This window comes from Sinohyriopsis cumingii, chromosome 13 (genome assembly GCF_028554795.1).
Source record: "Sinohyriopsis cumingii isolate HCF-2022 chromosome 13, ASM2855479v2, whole genome shotgun sequence".
In the NCBI taxonomy this organism is placed as follows: Eukaryota; Metazoa; Mollusca; class Bivalvia; order Unionida; family Unionidae; genus Sinohyriopsis; species Sinohyriopsis cumingii.
In genome coordinates, this window is record NC_142973.1 from 23,966,857 (window position 1) to 23,989,925 (window position 23,069).

Here is a 23,069-nt window from a genome sequence, read left to right on the forward strand (position 1 = left end):
TCAGTTTACTTCATTTGTTCGCAGGGAGTACATGAAACGAAAGCGACCACCAAAATATCATGAATGTAAACAGTGTGGGAAAATGTTCTTGCACTCCAACTCCCTTAGAAAGCATGAAAAAACACACACTGGTGAGAGACCTTTTAAGTGTGAAATTTGTGACAAAACGTTTATTCTCTCTGACAACTTGAAAAACCATATGAAGATCCATATTGGGGATCGGCCATTTAAATGTGAAGTCTGTGGAAAGAATTTCATAAAAGCAAACCATCTTAGAAGTCATTTTAGAGTTCACAGTGGTGAGAAACCATACAAATGTGAATTTTGTGGAAAATGTTTTTCTGAATGTGGAAATTTGAAGAGGCATGTAAGAACACACAGTGGAGAGAGACGTTATGTTTGCACACACTGTGGTAAGGCATTTACAGATTCAGGAAGTCTGAAAAGCCACTTAAGAATTCACAGTGGTGAGCGGCCTTATAAATGTGAACAGTGTGGAAGGGCATTCACTGAGGCCAGCAACCTGAGAAGGCACAGGAGAACACACACTGGAGAAAAACGGTTCCATTGCGACATTTGTGGGAAGGGTTTTACAACTCGACGTAACCATATTGCACATATGGGAATCCATGCAAGAGAGGCCACTGTAGCAGGCACAAAACAAGAAATAGAAGCAAAAATTGGCAGAGAGTGTCAGATATGTGGAAAGAAATGTTCCTCAGTGGAGGACCTGATTGAGCATTTAAAGTTACATATAGAAGAAATTCAGAACAAGGACTCTAAAGATGCTAGTTCTGATAGTACATCTTCAGAAATACGTAAGTGCCAGATGTGTGGAGAAAAATTCTCAAAAGTAGATGAACTTTTGCTCCATATGAAAATACACATGGAAGCTTTCCAAGAGGTATTATCACTGGAGAACTCCATGAAGAAGAGGTTGAAGCGGCAACAACGGAAACCTAAACGGAAACGTAGGAGAGAATATTGGATAGATGAAACAGAGGAAGAAGAGGAGGAAGAGTTGGATGAAAAACTGGATGACTCAGAGGATGAGTTCTTCAAAAATGACACCAATATGTCATTTGAGGAGGAGGAGGATCCATCAGAATTGAAAGATACCATGTGTCACATTTGTGGAGAGCAGTTCACCCAAGTAGGAGAGATTGAAATTCACATGAAAATACATACAGAAAGTGTTTGTTCCCCATCTTCCATGCAGTCGCCCGAGAGTGAAGATGAATATGAAACAAGATCCTTAAGAAGCAGAAAATCTTTAGACTCCAAACGAAAAATGGAGTCACCTCATTCTGATCATCCAAGAAATGCAACAAGTAATCGTAATCAATCAAAAGAAAGGAAGCAGAAGAACAAACAGCCACCCACTGAGCAACCAAAATCTAAAAGAAAAGCTTCAACTCCAAAGAAGCTAAAGGTTGTACCTAAGAAGGAGAAAGAAACATTTTCAAATATACAGGAAGATCTGTCTAAACAGAGAGAAGATTCATTGACCAAACATGAGGAAGAATTACCAGTAGAGGAGGAAAAGGATTCAGTTGTGAAGAAAGGCAAAGGCAAAGTCAAGAAAACAGGTAAACAAGACAAAGTCAAAGATAAAAGAGACAAGAGTAAAACTAAGGAGACCAATGAGAAAGTTACTAAAGAAAACTCAAATAAGAAAACAAATTCTTCAAATGGTCAGCTTATTAAAGAAGACAATTTGCCACAGGAGGAACATCCAGTTTTACAGGGGCACTATCCAGTAGACCACCAGCAGGTTTCACCAGGGCAATTTCCAAGAAATGAGCAACAGGTTCCACCCATTCAACATTCACGAGATTCAGAACGGCAGTCTTCACCGAGTCAGTTTCCTTCTGCATCATTGTACCATCCGAGTCCAATTCCATATTCACATGGTGACTATCAACCTATGTCTCTACAACCTCTCACCCCAGTGCACCATACCACGCCTCATTCAGCACCCACACAGCAGTACTCTACTCTGCACTCTCCTCCAGACATGCGGCATGCATATCCAGGTATGCAGCAGTATACTGATTTGCAGTCAACAACTAGTGGACAGCAGTATGGAAGTGGACATCACCAGTCTTATGGACTAACATACCATAGCTCACAGTCGTATCATAATACGCCATATCCTTCACCCATACAGGCGTACCCAGGAATGCAGTATCACAGCCCAATACAGTCATATTCTAGCATGCATCACCAGGACCCTCTTTCGCAGTACCCAGGTCCACCACAACCACCTCCCATGTACAATAAATGTCACATCTGTGGAGAAAGCTTCACACATCCTGGGGCATTCTATGTTCACATGGAGAACCATTATAAGAGTTCTTCCCAGCATGGATCCATGGGACCTAAAACTCCCATGTCACATCATCAACAACAGCTGATGGTAGAACGATGTCATGTGTGTGGCGAGACATTCACCCAGCCTGGAGAGCTAATGCTGCATATGAAGGTCCACACAGATGACACATCGCTGAATTTATCACCAGATATGCTTTAGTTGTGAAAAAGATATGATTGTGTGACTTCAAGCACCAAAATTTGTAGCTTCCAGGAGTGCCATTTAGTTTTCAGTAAATTTGATGTATTTGTGGGATATTAGACTTGTTAAGTGTAACTGTTTAATTCTGGGCAGTGAGTTTGATGACTTTAATTTTTCTTATTAAATCTGTATGCATCAAATTTGCATAGAGAAATGCCTCCAAATTATACATAGGAACCATAAGAGAACATGAATTATCAGTTTTGGGCTACTGTATATACTACCTTATAAGACCAGTCCAACTTGCATAATGCTGTTGGAAGTAATCTGTAGTACAAACAACAACAACCCTGATTTTCAGGTGCATTATGCTATGGCAGATCAGGATCTTTGTTGTTTGCAGTTTGACTTGACTTATAAGCAATTATATATAATCTTAATTGATATGAAATTTGTGATACAAATTGGATAATAGATGTTTATACCATAAGCTGCTTGCGGCAAGTGAAATTCATTATTCCTTAAGTTTCATAAATCAGATCTAGAAATTCTCATCAGTTTTAACTCTTAAAAACAACACATTTAAAATGCTGTTTATTTCAGTATTTTTACAGCGTCATGCACTTGCCATTTTTAGATCACAGAATGCTTGAAACAAATCTTAGATTCCTTCTTTGCATATATGTTCTGTACTGACATCATTTTGATAGATTTATACTCATTACCAGAACTACTCTATTAGCAGAATATACACGATGGAAAGATAGTCATCAGACCTGGAAAATGTGTCAGTTTTTGGTGCTAAATTCTGAATGCTAGATATTTAAAAGAGGGACAGGAGGTATTGCTGACGTTTGATGGATTTTCTTCCTTTACAGGAATGTTGCATGTATTATATCAAAACACTTCCTTGTAGCGTGATGTTTACTGGATATCATGAGAAAGCCTGCCAGTAGCTTCTCATGGGTCGGTGGTTCTTCCCGGGGTTTTCCCAGGCTCTTCCTCCACCATTAATACTGGCCGCCATGCATAGCCTATCATGTGCTGAAAAATGGTGTTAAACCCCACAACAACAACAACAACAACTGGATGTCATGGCAGTGTTGACTCTGTGACAAATAATAATTTTCTTATATTAAATTTGTCTATGTTTTTACACATTTACCTACCAGAAATTCAGATGACTCTTGCCAAACTTTTTTCCCCAAACATTACCATGGCAGCCAATTATTTCTAAAATTAACATAGAATAGTATGAAAAGTTGTTGTTATGGGTTTAATGCCATTTTCAGTACATGATAGGCTATACATGGTGGCAAATGTATTTGTTGGGGGAAGAACCCATGAAGAACCACCAACCCAAGAGAAGCTACTGGCAAGCTTTCTCATATCTATGTTAGTATAAAAAGTAAAATGTAAAATTATTCAAAAGCAGTATAAAAAGTAAAATATAAAATCATTCAAAGTTAGTAAATTTTAAAAACATTCAAATGTATAAAAGTAAAAACATTGATATACTCAATTATTAAGCGTACTTGGAGAAAAAAAATTGCAGTTACTCAGATAAGATTATTATTTTTCCATGTTTCGTTGGTTTTCTTATCAAAGTTTTGAATTATAAAATATTTCAGAAAACTCTACTTTATGTTACCAACATAAAAAAATGCATTGTACAATATATAGTTAATCCTGTATAAATGATTACAATGATCAAACCTTCATAATGGTTGCATTGACAGGTTATATGGCTGATTATCCAAAAGCGATGATCTTGTTGACTTTTTCACTTAGACATTATTATAGCAGTATGTTGTTGCTCATGTGACCTCCAACATATCACCATAATGGTCTCCTAGAAAATAGTATTGTCGTTACTCTTGTGTGATGTGTATCTTTAGCATGTGGCTTTCACTAAAAACACTTCTTGCAATATTTAATTGGTTCTGAATGGAAATGGTACAGATCTGACCACAGTTATATATGCACTTTTATGAAGGAGTTTTAAAACCAGACCTGATTTGCCTTGGAGCTATGTCTAAAGTCGTTGTGTGCATGTACTAGTGAATTTTAACTGGCCTTTGTATTTTGTTGTATTTAAGTTAAGAAGTTATAATAAACACTTTGAGTTTGATTTTAAGGTCAAAGGTCGTGACTTGATTTCTACAATACTAATCTGTGAGCACACAAACACATATGGATTTGTATTAAACCCATTTTGTGGATATAGCTCATGAATATCTTGAATGATTCCACTTTTATCTGCACTTGGGATTGTTTTAAATTTTTTTAGTTCCAAAAATTAGATCAATGCAATTTGACATCCTTACATTGTCTGAGACAAGATTGAATAGATTTCTGTCCGTGAGATTGGGCTCAAGTTAAATGGCTATTATGGTGAATATTAACCTGCACTTGAAGGTATCTTCTGAACATACTAACCTGTAAAGTTTTTTGTTACAAATTTTTGTGTTTGTTGGACTTTCTTAAGGATTTCAAAAATGGTTCATTACTGCAATCAGAAATAGGACATTGTCTTGTCTTGCATTACTGGCAGTAGAGCATCATTCCCTTCTAGAGATTCTTGTTTCCACCACCCTTTCAGGGATTTTTTAGTGGTTAAATAGAGCCTTGTCTTAATTTTAAAAAATTAAAATCAAGCAGATTTCCCATTTTAGGAATTTACTCTTCATAATTTTATTTTGGAGAGACATGGAACCTCATTGGTAGGCTCAGTGAGTTCTTGTGAAAGGCACTTATCTACCCTTTCCATTACATATTATAGCCAGTAAAATTCAACAAAAACAAAACATAATTTTATTCTCAATGGACATAATAGACCTGCCAACCCTTATGATTTTGCTATATCTTAAATGATCCTTAAAAAATGGACTTATGAATTAAAAGCATGAATTTTAGAAATACGATTGTGGTAACATCTGGATACTGGTTAGTCATTGTTGATATTTGGATCTGGTTTTCACATTAAATTCAGTGGATTTGGTCAGAGGCTCGGACCAACTTTACAGGAGTACCTCAGATGCTTTAAATTGCACGTATTTTGTGACGCAAAACATCCGCATTATCAAGCTGTTGTTTTAAAAATGGTGTGCATCAAGTGCTACGTTATCAGAACAAATGGGACATAATAAGGTCAACAATGCATTGATTTGAATATGGCACATGCAGGTAAGATGATTGCCTTTGCCATGGTCCCAATGAAATTTAATTTTGTTTTCTTAAGGATTATGTCTAGTTGAGAGATAGTTTGTGAAAGTGTACTGAAGGTAATTAAGGTTCAGATTAACTTGACAAATTTTTTAGTCCTGGTTGTACACAATATTTACCATCTCTGCATCAGTCTTGAATCACACTTCTGAAATTTTAAAGGCATATTTTCCAGCTTGATAATAGCAATATATGGTATTTTGTTCTACCTTACTGAAAACTGGTATAACTTAATGAACTACCTTACCGAGAAGATCTTGTTAGGGTTCACAGGTCTGGCATTTCTTCCCAATGGTTCCAGACCCCCCCCCCCCATAGAATCGCCTAGAAAAAATCCCTGCATTTCTGTTCTTTTTAATAAAGTAAGAAATTATATGTGGGTACAGAAGGCTGTTCTTGAATGATGTCATGCACATGCTGTGTCAAGAACATGTTGATATCTGAGCACATCTTCCATACTTGCTTACCAGTTGAGATTTTTTTAACTTGCTGTAAAGCATCTGTAGTAGTTTTGATAAATTCATTTTCCTTTCATTTGTAATACTTTATACACTTGCTTTTAAGTCAAGTTCAACTCAGCATAGATCTGCCATTGCATAACGTGCCACATATAAGGGTCTGTGTTCTGTATTCTAATGATTACTTCTAACAAATTGCATAAACTCAGATCTGCTGACACATTATGTGACAGCAGATCTGGGTTTGTGCATTTTGCAGTTGAATTTGACCAGTAAGTATGTGTGTCTGTGTATTTGTGATTTAGATTTTTAACGTAGCTTTAAAAAGTTGATTCATATCACTATGATGTCTGCAGTGTGTCAGTTTATAGTAATATCTAGCACTGAGGCTTCATGACACAGACATGTAGCATTGTGTCCCACCCAGTCACATTATCCTGACACCAGGCGGACCAGTTGTAACACTAACCTCTTAATGTGAGCACCAATTGAGGCATCTGCGAATGCCATTTTTAAAAGCCTTTGTTATGACTTGGTTGGGGCTCAAGCCCGCAACCTCCTGCATCCAAGGCAGATGCTCTAACCATTTAGGCCACCAGAGTGGTGACTTGTGAGTATATTATGTGCATTATAGATACTTATGTCTGTGTAATATACAGTTACATCATGGATTCAGCTTGTTTTTCAAATGTATTATATGCTATAAAAATTAAAATTTGTTGGCTTTTTGTGTGCTGTTCATAGCATTTTATAGTGATTAATTTAGCTCATACATTTGCTACATTCAAATTGAGAAATTTAAAAGACCATGCCTGTTTGTAGTTGTCCTTTTTTTCTGCATCACTCCTTGATCTATTTCTTTTTAAGCTTTTGAATCTTCCATACCCAAGAACACCATATTTGTTTTAATTGTAATTGTTTTTTCTTTCTCATTTATTAATAATTTTATCGAAAAGTGTGGTCCTTATAAAGGTTGAGATAGGTATTGCGTAGATACGTAGCTGGAACTGGTATATCTCTAGAACAAAGAATACACTAATGTTGAAATTATAGTATAGGAAATTTGCAGTCGGTTATTAAATGAATAATAATTTTGTGCAATTGTAAGGAAACGAGAGGACTAATTCTGCACCTAGGGTCAATATTGTTATAGAGATGAAAAAAAAGAAAACGTGATGAAAGCTTTTGAATAGAATTTTTAAATTGTGCATTCAAATGCATTGCTGCAGTCTTGGCATATTTTCAAATAAGCTGTTGCATAAAAATCTCTAAATGAAAAATTTAGTAAAGATATGTGCTTTTCATTCAAATTTATATACAGTAAAACCTGTCTTGAGAGACCACTGCTATGAGAGACCACCTGTCTTGAGAGACCAGGTTCTCCATGTATAGATTTAGAGATTATATAGTGTTATAACCTGTTATGAGAGACCACCTGTCATGAGAGACCATTATGTTTTGGCAGAAGGGGTGGTCTTTCAAGACAGGTTCCACTGTACCTTTTGAAAGAAGATGTCTTATTTTTAGCACTACTGGTCATTGAATAACTTTAGGAATGGTCTCTTGTGCGTTGTCTGTTGTCATTTTGTCTGTTAGCACAAGTTTGTTATTGCTAATTCCACCTAAACTAGTTGGAATATTACCATAATAATTTGCACACATATTCATTCATCCCATGATCTAGTATCTGACCGTCTTGAAAATCTTGTTATCACAACTTCTTCCAAGCAAAATGTTATATTATAGTTGGGGTTTTCATTAAGGTGTCTTATGATGCTTAGTTGGTCTTAAATGAAATTGGCTTCAGTCTGATGTCCAATATGACCCCCACGATGGCCATCTTGTTATTGCTAATCCTTCGAAATGAAAAGTAATATTGCCATGGTTTTTTCACCTGAAATGTCCTTCAATCTTATTGTCACTACTCTTGCTTGAAGACTTGTCATTGACCATTAGCACAAATTTCTTATTGCTAACCCTCCAGACAACTTGGAGAATTGCCATGAAACTTTACACACACATTCATTCCATGGTCTAGTTGAATCTAAATGAAAATAATGCCGCTCAGACATCCTGTATGTCTGCCATGGTAACCATGTTGAAAATCCTGCTACTTCTCCTTAATGGATGGTCATATCAGCATGAGGTTGCACTAAGGGTTTCTTATCATATCTGGTTGTACCTAAATACAAATAGTATCGTTCTGAAGTCTTATATGGTTGCCATGGTAGTGATCTTGAAAATCTGATTATTACTTCTCCAGAATAAATGAGCATATCAGAATGCGGTTTTCACTGAAGGACTTCTTTTGATGTCAAGTTGGTCATAAATGAAAATCAATGTGACCTCCAATATGGCCATCTGGGAAATCCTTTTATGACTTTGCCACCTTCTTCAGTTACCAAACTTTGTGGATGGCTTGCACTTAGACTAAAAAAAAAAGAGCCTTGTCAATTTTGGGGTTTAAAAAAAATCAAAGGATGAAGTAAATATGACTGAAAGAAACAAAGTAGTTTCTGACAAGTTTCAGTTATTGATTTTGTAACTTCAACAAAGCTAGCTCATGACTTTCATGTTGGTTTAGAAAGTAGCCTATATATTTTGGGATTTAAGAGAAGTTAATGGTCAAGGTGACAGTGACTGAAACAAGATATGGAAGAGACCTACTGATGTTTGGGGTCAAAAGATCATAGGTCAAGGTCACCATGGCTCTAAAGAAAAATTTAATTTTTCAGAATAACTTTTGTTCTAAATTGTTTCTTGACCAAGCATTGTCAGTGGATTGCATTTAGGGTAATATATAAACCGATAAGAAAATAATGGATTCTGCATGATAACTTTAGTGTTAAGTAAACATGGAGCAGATGTATAATGTGCCATTCAAGATACTCTTGTTGTTCATATTTGTGACCATATACAGCACATAGTCTGCCATTTTTACTTGAAATGACCACACAGTCAATAAATATCTACATTATTGACTAATGTTGTTCTGTTCTAGAACATCAAACAGAGCAGCAAACCAAAACTTGGCAAAGGAGGTAATGCAGTTTTAATTTTGTTAAATCTCGCTCTTCATTCATTTTATGGATAAAATCATGGAATTCAGAGTAAATTTTACCCAAGAAACAGATTATTGTTCAGCAGTGTTCTGCAAAAGCACTACAATTTTACATTTTATAGATACATTCACATGTACATATGCAGATGTGTATAAAATGCTTATATTGGAGAAAATATGTTTTCTTTTTTGTTTGTGTTGCAGTTGTGTTGCAATTGAAGTAGAGTATTAAACTTTGGGACTTGTACCAATTTATAATTACAGTACATATGGTAAATATAAATAATGTTTACATGTGCTTCTGGTATTAACATAACATGTTTATTGTAATGTAATGATTTAATTGATTTAAATTGTAATTGATGAAACTGCCCCATGTTTCATAATGACTGATATTTTGGTTTCATCCTATTTCATTATACAGTTTCATGATTTTCAATGAACCAACCTAAAAATAAAAATTTTGAACTCAAATAATGGCCATTTTAGGTTGTAAGATATTGTCATGGCATAGTGTTCTGATGTTTCACTATTGTTGAAAAGTAACAAACCTATCACAAGTTAAATTCTGTGAAGATGTAATTGGTGTAGGTTTTTATATTAACTTTTGAAGAACACTTTTTTTTGCCAGTAATGTTTAATTTTTTTCAAGGCAATTACAGCTTCAGTCAGGAACTGAAATTAGAATTTTGCAGATATTATTTTTGTTGACCTGTTTTGGAATGAAAAGAAAGCACCTGTGAAATGACTTGATGCAAGTTTAGCTAGTTATGGTGTCTCATTCTTTTGAAGTGACAAAGTACAACTAACACGACCACTCTGCCACTTGTTTAGTCTGATAATACTATTTGTGACAATAGCCAGTAATGTCAGATGAAAAGTAGGGTAGAAAACAAGTTGTCTGACTACTGTAGTGGCAATAGCCAGTAATGTAAGAATGAAAGTAGGGTAGAGAACAGCTAAATTGTCTGACTACCATAGTGGCAATAGCCAGTAATTTTGGAATGAAATTAATGTAGAGAACTTGATTGACTACTATATGGCAATAGCCAGTAATGTCATAATGAAAGTAATGTAGAAAACATCTTGACTGTCTGACTACTAGTACTGCTTTCCATTTTACTGCCATTGTTTTCCTATCTGAAATTCAGGAGATTTATACCAGCTTGGAAATGATAAAACCATCAAGTTTGAGTTTTTCTTACAATCATGCATAAATTGCATCATATTTGAAAGGGCATTTCTGATTGGATGATAACATGGATTGGTTCAGACTTTTATGATCTCCTGGCTGAATTAAAACCTGTGTACATCCAACAGTGAACATGATTGACCCTGATCTGCCATGGCATAGAAAGATTTGGGTCTACAGTGTTTGCATTTGGATGTGCTAGATACACAAGCAAACTTGAAGAGTTTTAGGTTGTTTATACATATATCTCACTTTTGGGGTGTAAAGAAAAATGCATGGAACACAGCAGTCTTGAATGACATACCACTTTTTGCCTTTTTCACTAGAAATATGTGTGCTTATTTTGTCTTTTTATTGAGAAACTTCCATCAGTCTTTTGGATACTCTTGCCTGTGTGTCAGGAAATGTATGCTCATACATGTAGTGCTTTTTATCAACTATTGTGTTACTTAGGTTATTATACATGTATCATAATTTGTATTTGCCTGCCATAAGGTAGAACATATTTTTTATTGTTTTCCATCTGTCTGTCTGTTACCAGTTGTTTTTCTTCACAATAATATGAATTTTCCACTTTTTATATTTATCAAACTTTGCAGAAGGTTTGCATTTTGCAATAAGAAGAACCCTTTTGATTTCAGGGTCAAAGTCACTGATCGAGAACAATAATTATTTATTGCACAAAAATAACTTTCTCCACCATCTACAGCAGTTGTTCTTAACCCATGGGTCATAATCCAATACTGGATTGACATACTGTTTTGAGGTGGTCACCAAAATCAACCTCAATGATTTGAAATTTCCCACCCAAGTGGTTTTCTTAACATTTGATAAGTGGTGAGGCTAACACCATAAACCCAGTCTGGGTCACCACCCATAAAGGTTAAGAACCGCTTATATACAAGGTCAAAATATCAAAGGTCAGGGTCTCTGAAAGAAGAATACTGGTTCTGCGCAATAACTAAAGTTGTCCCAAGGCCAGATAATTTTTGTTATCGAAAGCAAGTCACTTTTTTTTAATGGCAATGTAGAAATATATATAATCTGATTCTAAAAGTCACAGGTCACAGTCATCAAAGTCTGATAAGAAAATAACGTTTCTGTGTATTGAATTGAGTGCTTTAAGTATTAATTATTAAACAAGGTGGGCAGATAATGTGCTATTCATGATGCTCTTGTTCTGTATATAGCAGGTACAATAACATCCTCTGATGCCATAAATGATGTGATAATGTCATGTAACACCAAGACAAAGTCATTTCACTGCACTATTCTGCAGTTTCATCCAATCAAATCAGTTTATTTTGTCATGTGATTAATAGTTTTACAGTTGTGCTTATACAAGATATTCTTTTTACTAAATATACTATACTGAAGCTGTGCTTATCTAATTAAGAGTCACTTTTTCTAATGTTTTGCAATTTTGTCACTCTTTTAAATACAGTTATCTATTCATGGTCACAAAAGATCCTCTTTGTACTAATTGTTTTTTCTGATGTTTTGAGATTTATATATGTCTCTCTTTAGTTAGGTGTATTATATTTTATGGTGTCATCTGTGTACTAACATTTATTTGTCCAGCCCATGAGTTTGAAGTGGGAGGAGAGATTGTCATGACTAGATGGGTCTTGAATACGATAATTAGATTCCCAGCTTTAAGATCAAGTTCACAGTAAGGGAAAATGTAATTATGTAACTTGCATCCTTGTCCAGATAATTTAATGAAACTTAAGCTCTTTGTGTGTGTGTGCATGTGTGTGTGTGTGTATGAGACATACCCCATGCCTCAAGGTCAGGGTCACCACAAAAGAAAATGTGATTCTGTGACTTGCCTAGTCCAGAGTATAACTTCGGAACCAATGAAGATACTTTAATTAAACTGTAGCCAATTCTTTATTAAACATAGACAGTTTTTCAAATAACAATCACACACCCTACCTCAAGTTGAAGGTCAAAGCAAGGGAAAATACAACTTGGACTTCTAGCATTGTCTGGAGTATACCTTTTTAACTACCAAAGATATTTTTGGAAATTTTAACCAGTCATATATCATGACTAGACAGTGTGATCTCTGTGCATGAACAGATATGTTTTGAAAAAACTAATGATATTTTAATGAAGCTTCACCCTTTATATATCTTGACAGTTTCTACAGTCTTCACAGTCTGACCTCCTATCCTGAAGGTCAGGGTGACAGTGATGGATACAGTTAGCAAGTGGTGTTTCTTTATCCAGACTCAAACTTTTTTTTTTTACCCCTACAGATACTTTGATGAAACATTACATCCACACCTTATCACACAATAATCAAGTCCATAACTAAAAGGTCAAGGTCATTAGTAGAGAAAAGGGCATAATATATGTGTATCAAATGCTGTTTAAAGTTCTCTTGTTATAACAAAAAAAAAAATCTTGGCTGTATGAACCAGGATATTCAATAAACATCTTTGCATTTACATTTCTGTTACCATTTATATGAATTTAACTTTTTCTTTATTTATTTCTAAAGTATTTATGGTGAAATGTGCTTTACACTTAAGGACAGTTTATCGTTATGGATAATAATCTTCTAGCAGTTGATAATGTTTGTAGAGCCACGTGAATCTATTCTAGCACTGACTATCTTGATAGAGCAAACAAATTAATGCCACCATGTTTTGTTCATATACAAGTTATATGACACAGTGATTATGAACTTCGTGAATTGTTGATTTTATGAATATTTCTCATATTGCTGATTATTTATTGCACAAATTCAGGTTTAGAAAAATAAAAAGCCAGTATGTTTTGTGGAAATAGATTCAACATTGTTGCAGAATGAATCTGCGTATTGTTTCACGACTTTGGAACAATTGCTGGAATTTATTTTTCTTTTTTCTAAACGTCACATCCAGTCAGGCTTTGTGAACAAAATATTTGGATTTTTTCATTTATTTTAATCTACAATACCCATTATATATTATACTTTCCAACTGATTTGATCTGTTGATTCTGCTATAATTAACCAAAAATAGACTTCTAGTAAAGAGCTGTTTCGATGTCTTTTTAATAATTTGAGTAGTTTTGAGTGTTTTCCTTCATTATTACATATTGATATAAATAGTGTTATACATGATTTTGAAAATACTGCATTAATAATAAAAAATATATATGTCTTATTATAATCCAGTAGTCCTTTATGTAGATACAATTTGTATTTGTCTTTAATGCATGTCTTTTAATAAAAATACGCCTCTACTTTTAATTTATCTGGAGTTTATCCTTTGTTATATACCCATCATAAGGTGGAACATGCGGTATGTCCATTTGTTCATCCGTTTGGTGTTCATGTGATAACTAGAGTTTATCCTTTGTTATATACCCATCATAAGGTGGAACATGTGGTATGTCCATTTGTCCATCCATTTGGTGTTCATGTGATAACTTGAGTTTATTCTTTGCTGTATCCCCATCATAAGGTGCAGCACATGTTATGGTCATGTCCATCTATCTTGTATTTATACAATAGCTTCAGATTATCGTTGTTATGCACCCATTATAAGGTGGAACACATGATGTCAGTGGTAATGACCATCTTTCTGTTTGCTGTTTCTGTGATAACTTAAGTTTATTCTTTGTTATGTGCCCATTATAAGGTGGAACACAAATTTTATGGTCATGTCCATCTGTCAAGTTGGTGTTGTGATGACTTGAGTTTGTCCTTTGTTATGTGGCCATCATATGGTGAAACCAAATGTTCACCTGTCAGTTCATTTCTTGTTAACATGATAACATGAATTTTACTTGAAATACCCACAACATACTTGGCACATCAGTTTCTGTGCAATAACATAAATTCAGCAACACATTCCTTCAAATTTTGCAGGCTGGTTGCTCTCTGGTAGACAAAGAACCATTTTGATCTGTTGATCAAAAGATTACATATCAAGATCACTGTGACTGGCCATAGCAACATGGTTTCCTTGGAGTTCTGCTTGACATTCCTGCACCAGACATTGTATATGGGTGACCCGATAGATAAACAGAAAGTCCAAATGCCAAAAGTCATGATCTGAGAATCTAAATGACTTGTTCACAGTACTTTTAGTTTATTATACAGACCTTCACAAAAACTTAAACATACATTGGCCTCGACAATAACAAGATTCAAATTTGTTGTTTTTCAACCACTTAACATTTAAATGTTAAGCATGCTGGTCTGACAAAGAGAAATATGGGCTTATATAACAGGTTGAATTCTACTGAGTAGATCTTAATAAACTTCATAGATAGGTTGCTCTGGATGAGACAGAAGCCTGGTGACATCTGGAGAAAAAAGGTCCAAAGCAAGTGGCAGGTGCCCTTTTAGTACTTTAATTGTATCCATCTATAGGGTTTAGTAGTGCAGGGTGGAAAATAGGTTCGTCATAATGTCAATAATCCCACTGCATCTCCCCTTCACAATTATGCACAATTCACGATTTCAGAAATATTGTCAAAATCGATGCATTTTTATTTTAATTCTGAAAATATTTTGTAATATTAGAATATGAGCGATTTCAAATGCTATAAATCAATCAACTTTTAGAAGCATGAAATTGGAATTTGTCTTTTTTTCAAATACATTTAAATTACTGACTGCAAAAAGTCACATGACATTAAATTATGATAACAATAAGAAAAAGCTTCTGCAAGTTCTTGTTAGGTGTTTTTGCGACATGTACAGTATAATATTTCTTAAAACTAACATGGTAGACTCCATATAAGCATTCACATCTCATTTGGGCTTTTATAGCGTTAACCCGTTTGCAAGGTTATAATTCAGTTTTTGTGGACCTTCCTTGCCTGAAGCTTGACATGGTGACCACTTTAGAATCTATGTGCATTTGTATCCATACATATATCCATATGTACACATTAGTATGTATGTCCATCCACACTCTTGAATAAGCTCAGTGTTAAATTTTATTCTTCAAATATGTTACCCAGTAATAATATCTTTAGAGAATTATTACTACCTTATAAATCCAGCTCTTCCCAGGCAAAACCATTTTAGCTAAACAGCTAAAATTTAACTGCCCACCTAGGTGGCAGTTAGAGTGATCTCTTGATACAGGGATTGGTGCCAAATCTCATGAATACCTCAGTTACTACTTCTTCACATGTTGAGTAGCATGTTTTACAGACAGGTGCCTTGCAATCCACATGTAAGTATTTTGGAAGCTTTTGACCTTAAAGCAAGTTGGAGGAGTGTTCTCTTCAAAGGGAAGTAACTCCATCTATGAATTTCCAATTTTTTGTTTCTTTTTGTATTCATTGGCAAAGTTTCAGTATCATCACTTTACTGTCTTGACACACTTAGGCACCTTTAGTATACACTTGCAAGGATCGCTAGTGCATTCCCCCACATTGCTATAGCAGTATTTAAATATGTACAGGTCTGGTGTGTGATATATAAAACTCGTCTAAATATTGCTGTAAAATGTCTGTTATAGTCTGATACATACAGGTAAGTTTTCTATATTAGCCTATTCTTAGTTTGTAGTTATATAAGTGATGCTTTACTGATTTTACCTGTGTAGGTTTTCATTTGGCCTTTCTTACAGGTAACATTGTCTTACAATTGATATAATGTCTATCAATAGTGATGCTTCAGTATATTTTTATGTGCATGTATTATGTGTATTATAGAAAACTCAATTATATTCCTGTATAGGTTCTGCCATGATCAGATACATGCAGGTAAGTTTTCTCCACTCCATAGTTACTTTAAGCAACACTTCAGTGATTTTACTTGTATAGTCAGTCAATTGGCCTTTCATACAGGTAACTTTTATTAGATATTTTTGGTTACATTTTATATGTATTAATAGTTTTGCTCCAATACCCTACCTTTATTGTCAGCCATGTGTACCCATTTACAGGTAATTGTCATAGTTTGTAGCTTTGCAGATACAGTCTGAGTTCATAAAGCAGGATGCATGCCACGCTACAACTGTATATATTGTCAGATACATTTTGTCTTACAGATTTAGACCATGGCAAACCTTGTAAACCACGGAAACATGGGACTGACAACCACTCTACATGTGTAGCTTGCTTCAGTTGCAAATCTTCGAATACATGTCAGACTTGCATATTACAGTCTGAAATTCAATGTGCTGTCGTATTTGGGGTACTAAAGGGAAGATGCAGAAGCCAACCTTAAGTGATAAAGATGTCACTGGTTTACATGCAGATGTCACAGTGGGGAATAACTGGCTTCTCCATGGGTATTGCACTCCACATGGTTCATCAACCACAAAGTGGTCGAAGTTATCATGGTCGGTGACAGTTCTGACTCCTCCATCACCATCGCATCATAATAAACCTTTCTTGACAGAACAGTAGGCCATTTTACCACATGGGATCAACATCCAATCATATTTATCACCTGCCATTGAGCGAGATCGAGATAAAAACAAACCATCTCAGTTACTGCCTTGCACTTCAGATGTACGGACTGGCTACGTGGATCAAATATTCCATACCTTGTCCCAACGTTATCAACTGGATAACAATATGCCAACTACAATGGCCCAGTTCTGCCATGAACGGACTATGTCATGTGGCTCTGATCACAACAGGTCAATACCACAAAAAACAAACCACCTCAGTTAGTGCCCAGCACTTCAGATGTACGGACTGGCTATGTGGTACAAATATTCCATACCTGTCCCAATGTTATCAACTGGACAACAATATGCCAACTACAATGACCCAGCTCTGCCATGACTGGACTATGCCATGTGGCTGTGATCACAACAGGTCAATACCACAGCCAGTGGTCTGTTGTCAGCCACCAGACAAATGATCTTTGTCCAGTTTGCCAAACCCACATAAGATAGGTACTCTCATGGATCAGCCTAACCTTAGCGTTTCAGTATCATGGGGATGCTGCTTCACTTTGTTCCCAAGCCTTTGCCACTGAACAGGAGGCTTTACTTAGTAACTCTTTGGAAATTACTTCATCTCACCACCACAGTCAATCATAAGCCAAAGATGATAGGCCTTTATCAACTAACTTGGAGTGAGATAAAGATTAAAGCAAGCCTACTCAGATATTACCTTATACAGCAGTATGGACTGATTTTGTAGATCAAATATCCCCATACCTTTCTCAGTGCAAACAATAGCACAATGTCATGCAAGATTAAATGGCACTGTTCCATCAAAACTAGACTCTGCTATATGCCTCAGATTGGAACAGGTCGCTATGATGGTCAATCTTATGTTTCAACCAAAAGATGAAAGGTCTTTGTTTGAGATGTGTGGACCAGTTCTGTGAATCAAATATACCCCAGCCTGTCTCAACACAAATAAAAGCACGACGTCATAAATGATAAAATGGCACTATTCCATCAAAACTGGACTCTGCCAAATGTCTCGGATTAGATCTTACCATTTTAAGCCAAAAGACAGAAGGTCTTGGTGCAGTTTGCTACTTCACATCACAAGGCATATTCATGGATTAGCCACAGGTCACTCAATGCACCTGGTAACCAGTTTAGTGCCACAGTACATGCAGGATATGGAGTTCCTGCATTCTCGTGCCTTTATCACTTAAAAGGAGCACTTTAATATGGTGGACCACTCCTTTAGATAATCTTCTCCAGTTTCATCTCAAATTGTACAGGAGGTATCAGTGTTTACATGTTCACCTAGACACAATGAAATATTCTAACACGTTCCATTATCTTTGTTCGATCTCTCTGGCAAGAGAAGATTGCCTTCCAAGCTTCAATCAAGAAAGGCTTTTGCTTGTTGCCACAACACCTACACTCCCCTCTTCCTCCTCTGTCAACAACTAACAGCTTGGTCCAGAATTCCAGCTTTTGATGACATGTAATTGTTACGTGTCGGGTTGTTATGCTGTCACTGTGATAGGTGTTATGGTTGTGGTGGGGTGCTCCCAATATACTATTTAAATTATTATAGAAGTCCCACCCAGGCTTGATTTTGGTTGGAGGTTAAATTAGTGAAAGATGGATGTAAAGCTCCAAGCCCCCAGTCAGCAATATACAAAAAAGTGAAATTCAACAAATAACAATTTAATGGCAATTCAATAGTCAAATGATTAATATTTCCCAAGTACTCTCCTTCAGCCCAACCCTGTGATATCCTATTTCATCACTTAATTAGTAGTGTGATATAGCTTTCCTCCTGTTCTTGTATTCTACTCATCCGTGTATTCTTCTCTCCTATTCCTCCAATTCCTTCCCCGCTTCTTCCCGACTTTCTCCAGATTCCTCCTCCTCCTCAACTTCTCTATTCTCCTCCTCCTCCACTTCACCTCCTTGACTCCTTTCCCCCTCCTCCTCGACTCTCTCCACCGACTAGACTTGTCGACTCCGACTGCTGTGCTAGTTTCACTTCTGCTGTCCCTCTCAGAGACTCAGGACTCAACTGAACCAGAAGTTCTGTCCCCCAAAAAGCTTCCTGTGAAAATACAAGGATGGTACAATATTTTCTTTAGCCCTATCATCTCACAATATAGCCAGCCTATCATCAGAAAATGGCTATTAAATTTCTTCAGTCACGGATTCATTCACATCGAAATACTCACACGTTCTTGTATGGTAAAACAACGTCTTAATAAAACCACGGTATCAATTACTTCTCATACATACATCAAGAAACTGTGTCACATCAGTACATATTCCTAATTCCATTATGCTAAACAATATCACAGCAATCAGACGGATTTCTTTATATTATATTTCATTCAAAGTACACAAATATTCAAATATCCATACTCTGATATATCCATACATCCATATGAACTAATCTTACACACTTCAACCATTTTCCAAATTCACAATTCAAACATGTGTAAAATCTAACATCTCATGAATAAATGTACTAGTTTACTACGAAGTAACCTATTAACGAATTACAAAACTAACGGAAAAACGCCTGTAAATGAACACTACAAAGGTAATTCTATGTACTAAACGATCCTAGAAATTAAGCATACATACTACACATGACTACAATTACAATGCTGTAATATTCTGCAAAAATCGAGCAAATAATTTACTGGCCTTTACGAAGCTTTGTCTTTCCTTAGAATCTCCTAAGTTTTACCGCCAAATTACGGATGGCTTCCTCAGAGTAACCCAATATTGCTCAGCAATCTTCCTAGGCGAGACTAAATTTTCGCTTCCTTGTTAGAAGTTATAATTCGGATCGAAATTGTTATCACAATTCCAATTACGGGTCGCTTTGACCCGATCCAATCAAACTTGGCGGACAATGTCATTCTTGTTGTCTGTCCAAGTGGGGACAGATTTAGAACACGTCCCATTCCCTCGCGGGTTCCTATGATCTTAGGATTAAACACATAAGTGGGAAGTCACTCGATCTAATGCCTGTGCCGATCCAAGATGCCGGGTCTTCTCTCTAGTCACAGTAACTTTGCATAAGAGATTAACTCTAGCTTGCGGCAATGTTTAGACATCAAACCATGGCTTGTAATTATACCTTAGTCTATACACGACTTACGAAATGGAGCTGAGCAAATGTGACACCAATCAACGAGGACCAATCAGTGTTCAACTGTTATTATTTTCATGTCGAGTTGCTGACATGGAGAGCATTACATACACATAACAGAAATGGGAATGAATGATAAACCCTCATCTGTAAGCACCTCATCTGCTACCAACATAAGGAATTTTACAAAATTATCGAGGATAAGATGGTCCTGTTCCATCACTAACTGGCTCTCCATTTGAATCTTACTGCATGAGGTCCGTAACAAAGCAGATCCTGCCTATTATGTTGAATTATGGGCTAATTTACGTTTATCAACATCCTATACGCTGTCCCAACACCAGTGTACTGGAACTCTTAAGACTTTTCTACAATTAGTGGCAAAATTCACCCAGCTCACTCCATGGCCAGATGTGCCACAGTATCTATATAATATGAGCACTTTATTAGGGGAAACAGTCCTGCAGATCCATTACAAGTTAAAGGACAGGGTTCACGAGAACCAATGTAGATAAAAGCATAGAGAAAAGGATTGTTTCACCCCAATTTCTCTACATGCCATCAGATATAGATTACTCATGGACAATACCAAACAAAATCTGGCTTTCCAATATTCATGAGGGGACTGCTTATGATCTAAGATCACGTATTCCATCACTGCATCTGTACACAGACCCGCACTGCGGAAATACATCCAGTTGGTGCAGTCAGTGCCATGACAGTTATATGCCACTCTGTGGCCAGTTAGTACCTTTGTGCTCAGTTCCTATTGTGGACCCAGGAAAATTTTTACAAAAGAACCGTCTCTCAGCCAGAGTCCTTCACATTCAGCGGACATCAATGTCCTAGGTCGCTTATTTATGGGGTCATTACAATGAAGAGGTAAAAACTTTGCTTCTTGGAACAAAGAACGCATATGAGGTCCTATCTCAGGGATGGGAGATTCTCACTTGGCTTATGTCGGGTGATCTCTTGCAGGTACAACCTTCAAATTAACAGTTTGTACGGACGCGAACACAGCGGCCTCTCTTTCCATCATTCCAGGAGGACAGTGGATGACTCAGGATCATCTATTGCATACCAACATCCTAGAGATGAAAGCCATAGGGAAATCATTCAACTGGTGGCAGGAAACATCTCCACGGTGGTGACTTATCTGGGAAGGTAAGGGGGAACCCAGACCTTTTTGTTCTTCACTGGGAATTTTAAGCTCGTGTCTTCAACGACAAATCCATGGACCAGTTTATCATATTCCGGGTCGGATACAGGTATTAGCTGATTCACTGTCCCAGAAGAATCAACTAATACAAGCAGAATGGTTGTTTTGTCCTACATTTTTTAATCGTACTAGTCCTTCCAAAGAACCATCGCCCGGTTTCGGTCCTTCAGACCTCGTATTCTGGCATGTTGGTCCATCATTGCTACCCTGGGCGCCATTTACATTACTGGTCTCCAGTGCCAGATACCCTTAGAACGCCCCTATTTGTACATACTTGTGTTTGAGAGGGACGCATCCCATAGGACATGCTTTACAGCGAAGTTGTCAATACCACGAGACAGCAGGATATCCAACATCCACCTTAAAATACGTATGCAACCGTGATATGAAAAACATCAACATCGGCATCGATCAATGGGTCACTAGCAAGCAAAAGAGACAACTAGCGCCGAAAGCACGTTTTAAATTACGTATTTTTATTGTTATAATTAAAAAGAAGTAAATTCTTTGACAATTGTTGAAGGTACAATAAAACAATAAAATAAGAAAAATATCTAGCGAGCTTAAAATGGTTCTTACAAAAGGATTTGTTTACATAGGTATTATGGTTCATAAAATCATAAGAGTATTTAGTGTTTAAAACATATATGAACAGAATATAACAGCTTAAATTGCCCCTCGTCTTTTAGATGAATAGATTTGGATGAATGTCATCCTTTTCAAAGTATTGTGCTTTCTGCCATTGATATCTCCAATACTTGATTATATATGTTGTCGATTGTAAACCGTCTATATTCGCCTATAAGTCCAGCCAAACTGCAAACAACAAAAATGTGCCATAGCATAATGTACCTGTTTTTCAGGATCTATGTTGTTTGTTATGATTACCCCTAACAAACTGTAAAGACCCAGATCTACCAGTGCATTATATATTTAAAAGTTACCAAACGTTTAAATTAAATCAAAAGACATTTTTTTTCATACATATAATTATTTAATCTTTGGTGTATTTTTCAATATTATGGCTCTACCGAGGAGAAGTAGGGCAACAGTATCACATTCGGTACTGGTTGACTCCTCGATATTTGGTTAATATTTTATTTAAAAAATATAATTCCTCATATAACTTTTGTATAGCAAGAAGAAAAAAAAGTTCAGCACCATAGTTATAAGTAGTAACTGTTGTAAACAACCGGTCATGAAACGAACAGGATACAACTGACATATGTTATGGTATTCGCACACCCTCCTGATATCCAGAAACCAGAAAAGGACAGTGAACAATCTATCTGCTTGATAAATCGAGAGCTTCCATTTACTTTGAAACGCCACAAAATTGATATTGTTAGGCGACAGTGGACGAGAGCCAGAGAGAAATTATAAATCAATGAATGTAATGATTAAGTTATGTTTATTTGGTACATCCTTGATGCTTTTCATTTTCAAAATCGGTCGTTGGTACAAAAAAAAAAAAAAAAAAAAAAAAGGGGTGTTGAATGTGCGAATACTATTGAGTGTAAAATCAGGACACATGAGTTGGACCAACTACACAGGAAGCTGTACGTCAAAAACAGTCTCTGTCTGTCACCGAAAGCAGTCATGTCTCTTGCGACAAGCCACGTCCTCCAACTTCCAGGATAGGATTTTTAGCCATCCCAGGGAATGCAGCAAAAACTAAAAAGTCATCACCAACTACTTCTACATATCCATCGTTTTACGCAGATGGATGAGTGCCAATAACATCCAATATAAAATTCTTGGTTGAATTGCTGCACAGTAACGAGACCCTTTAAAAAACCGTGACGAGATTATGATGCATACCTACCGCATCCAGCAGCTGTTTGTGATTCCTAGTGAGTTTTAGTTAGACCAGATCTTCGGTTACT

The 23,069-nt window shown here is 36.2% G+C and overlaps 1 protein-coding gene across 2 annotated transcripts in view; it reads left to right on the forward strand.

Annotated features, from left to right (window-relative positions):
* LOC149785062 (uncharacterized) overlaps positions 1-13,699 on the forward strand; it is a 32,937-nt gene extending 19,238 nt beyond the window's left edge. For both annotated transcript variants that reach the window (XM_089978780.1, XM_089978781.1), the window contains exon 5: positions 5-13,699. In XM_089978780.1, the coding sequence (XP_089834906.1) occupies positions 5-2,533 (2,529 nt within the window). In that variant the 3' untranslated portion in view covers positions 2,534-13,699. The remainder of the gene's footprint in view (positions 1-4) is intronic.
* The last annotated feature ends 9,370 nt before the right edge of the window (positions 13,700-23,069 follow it).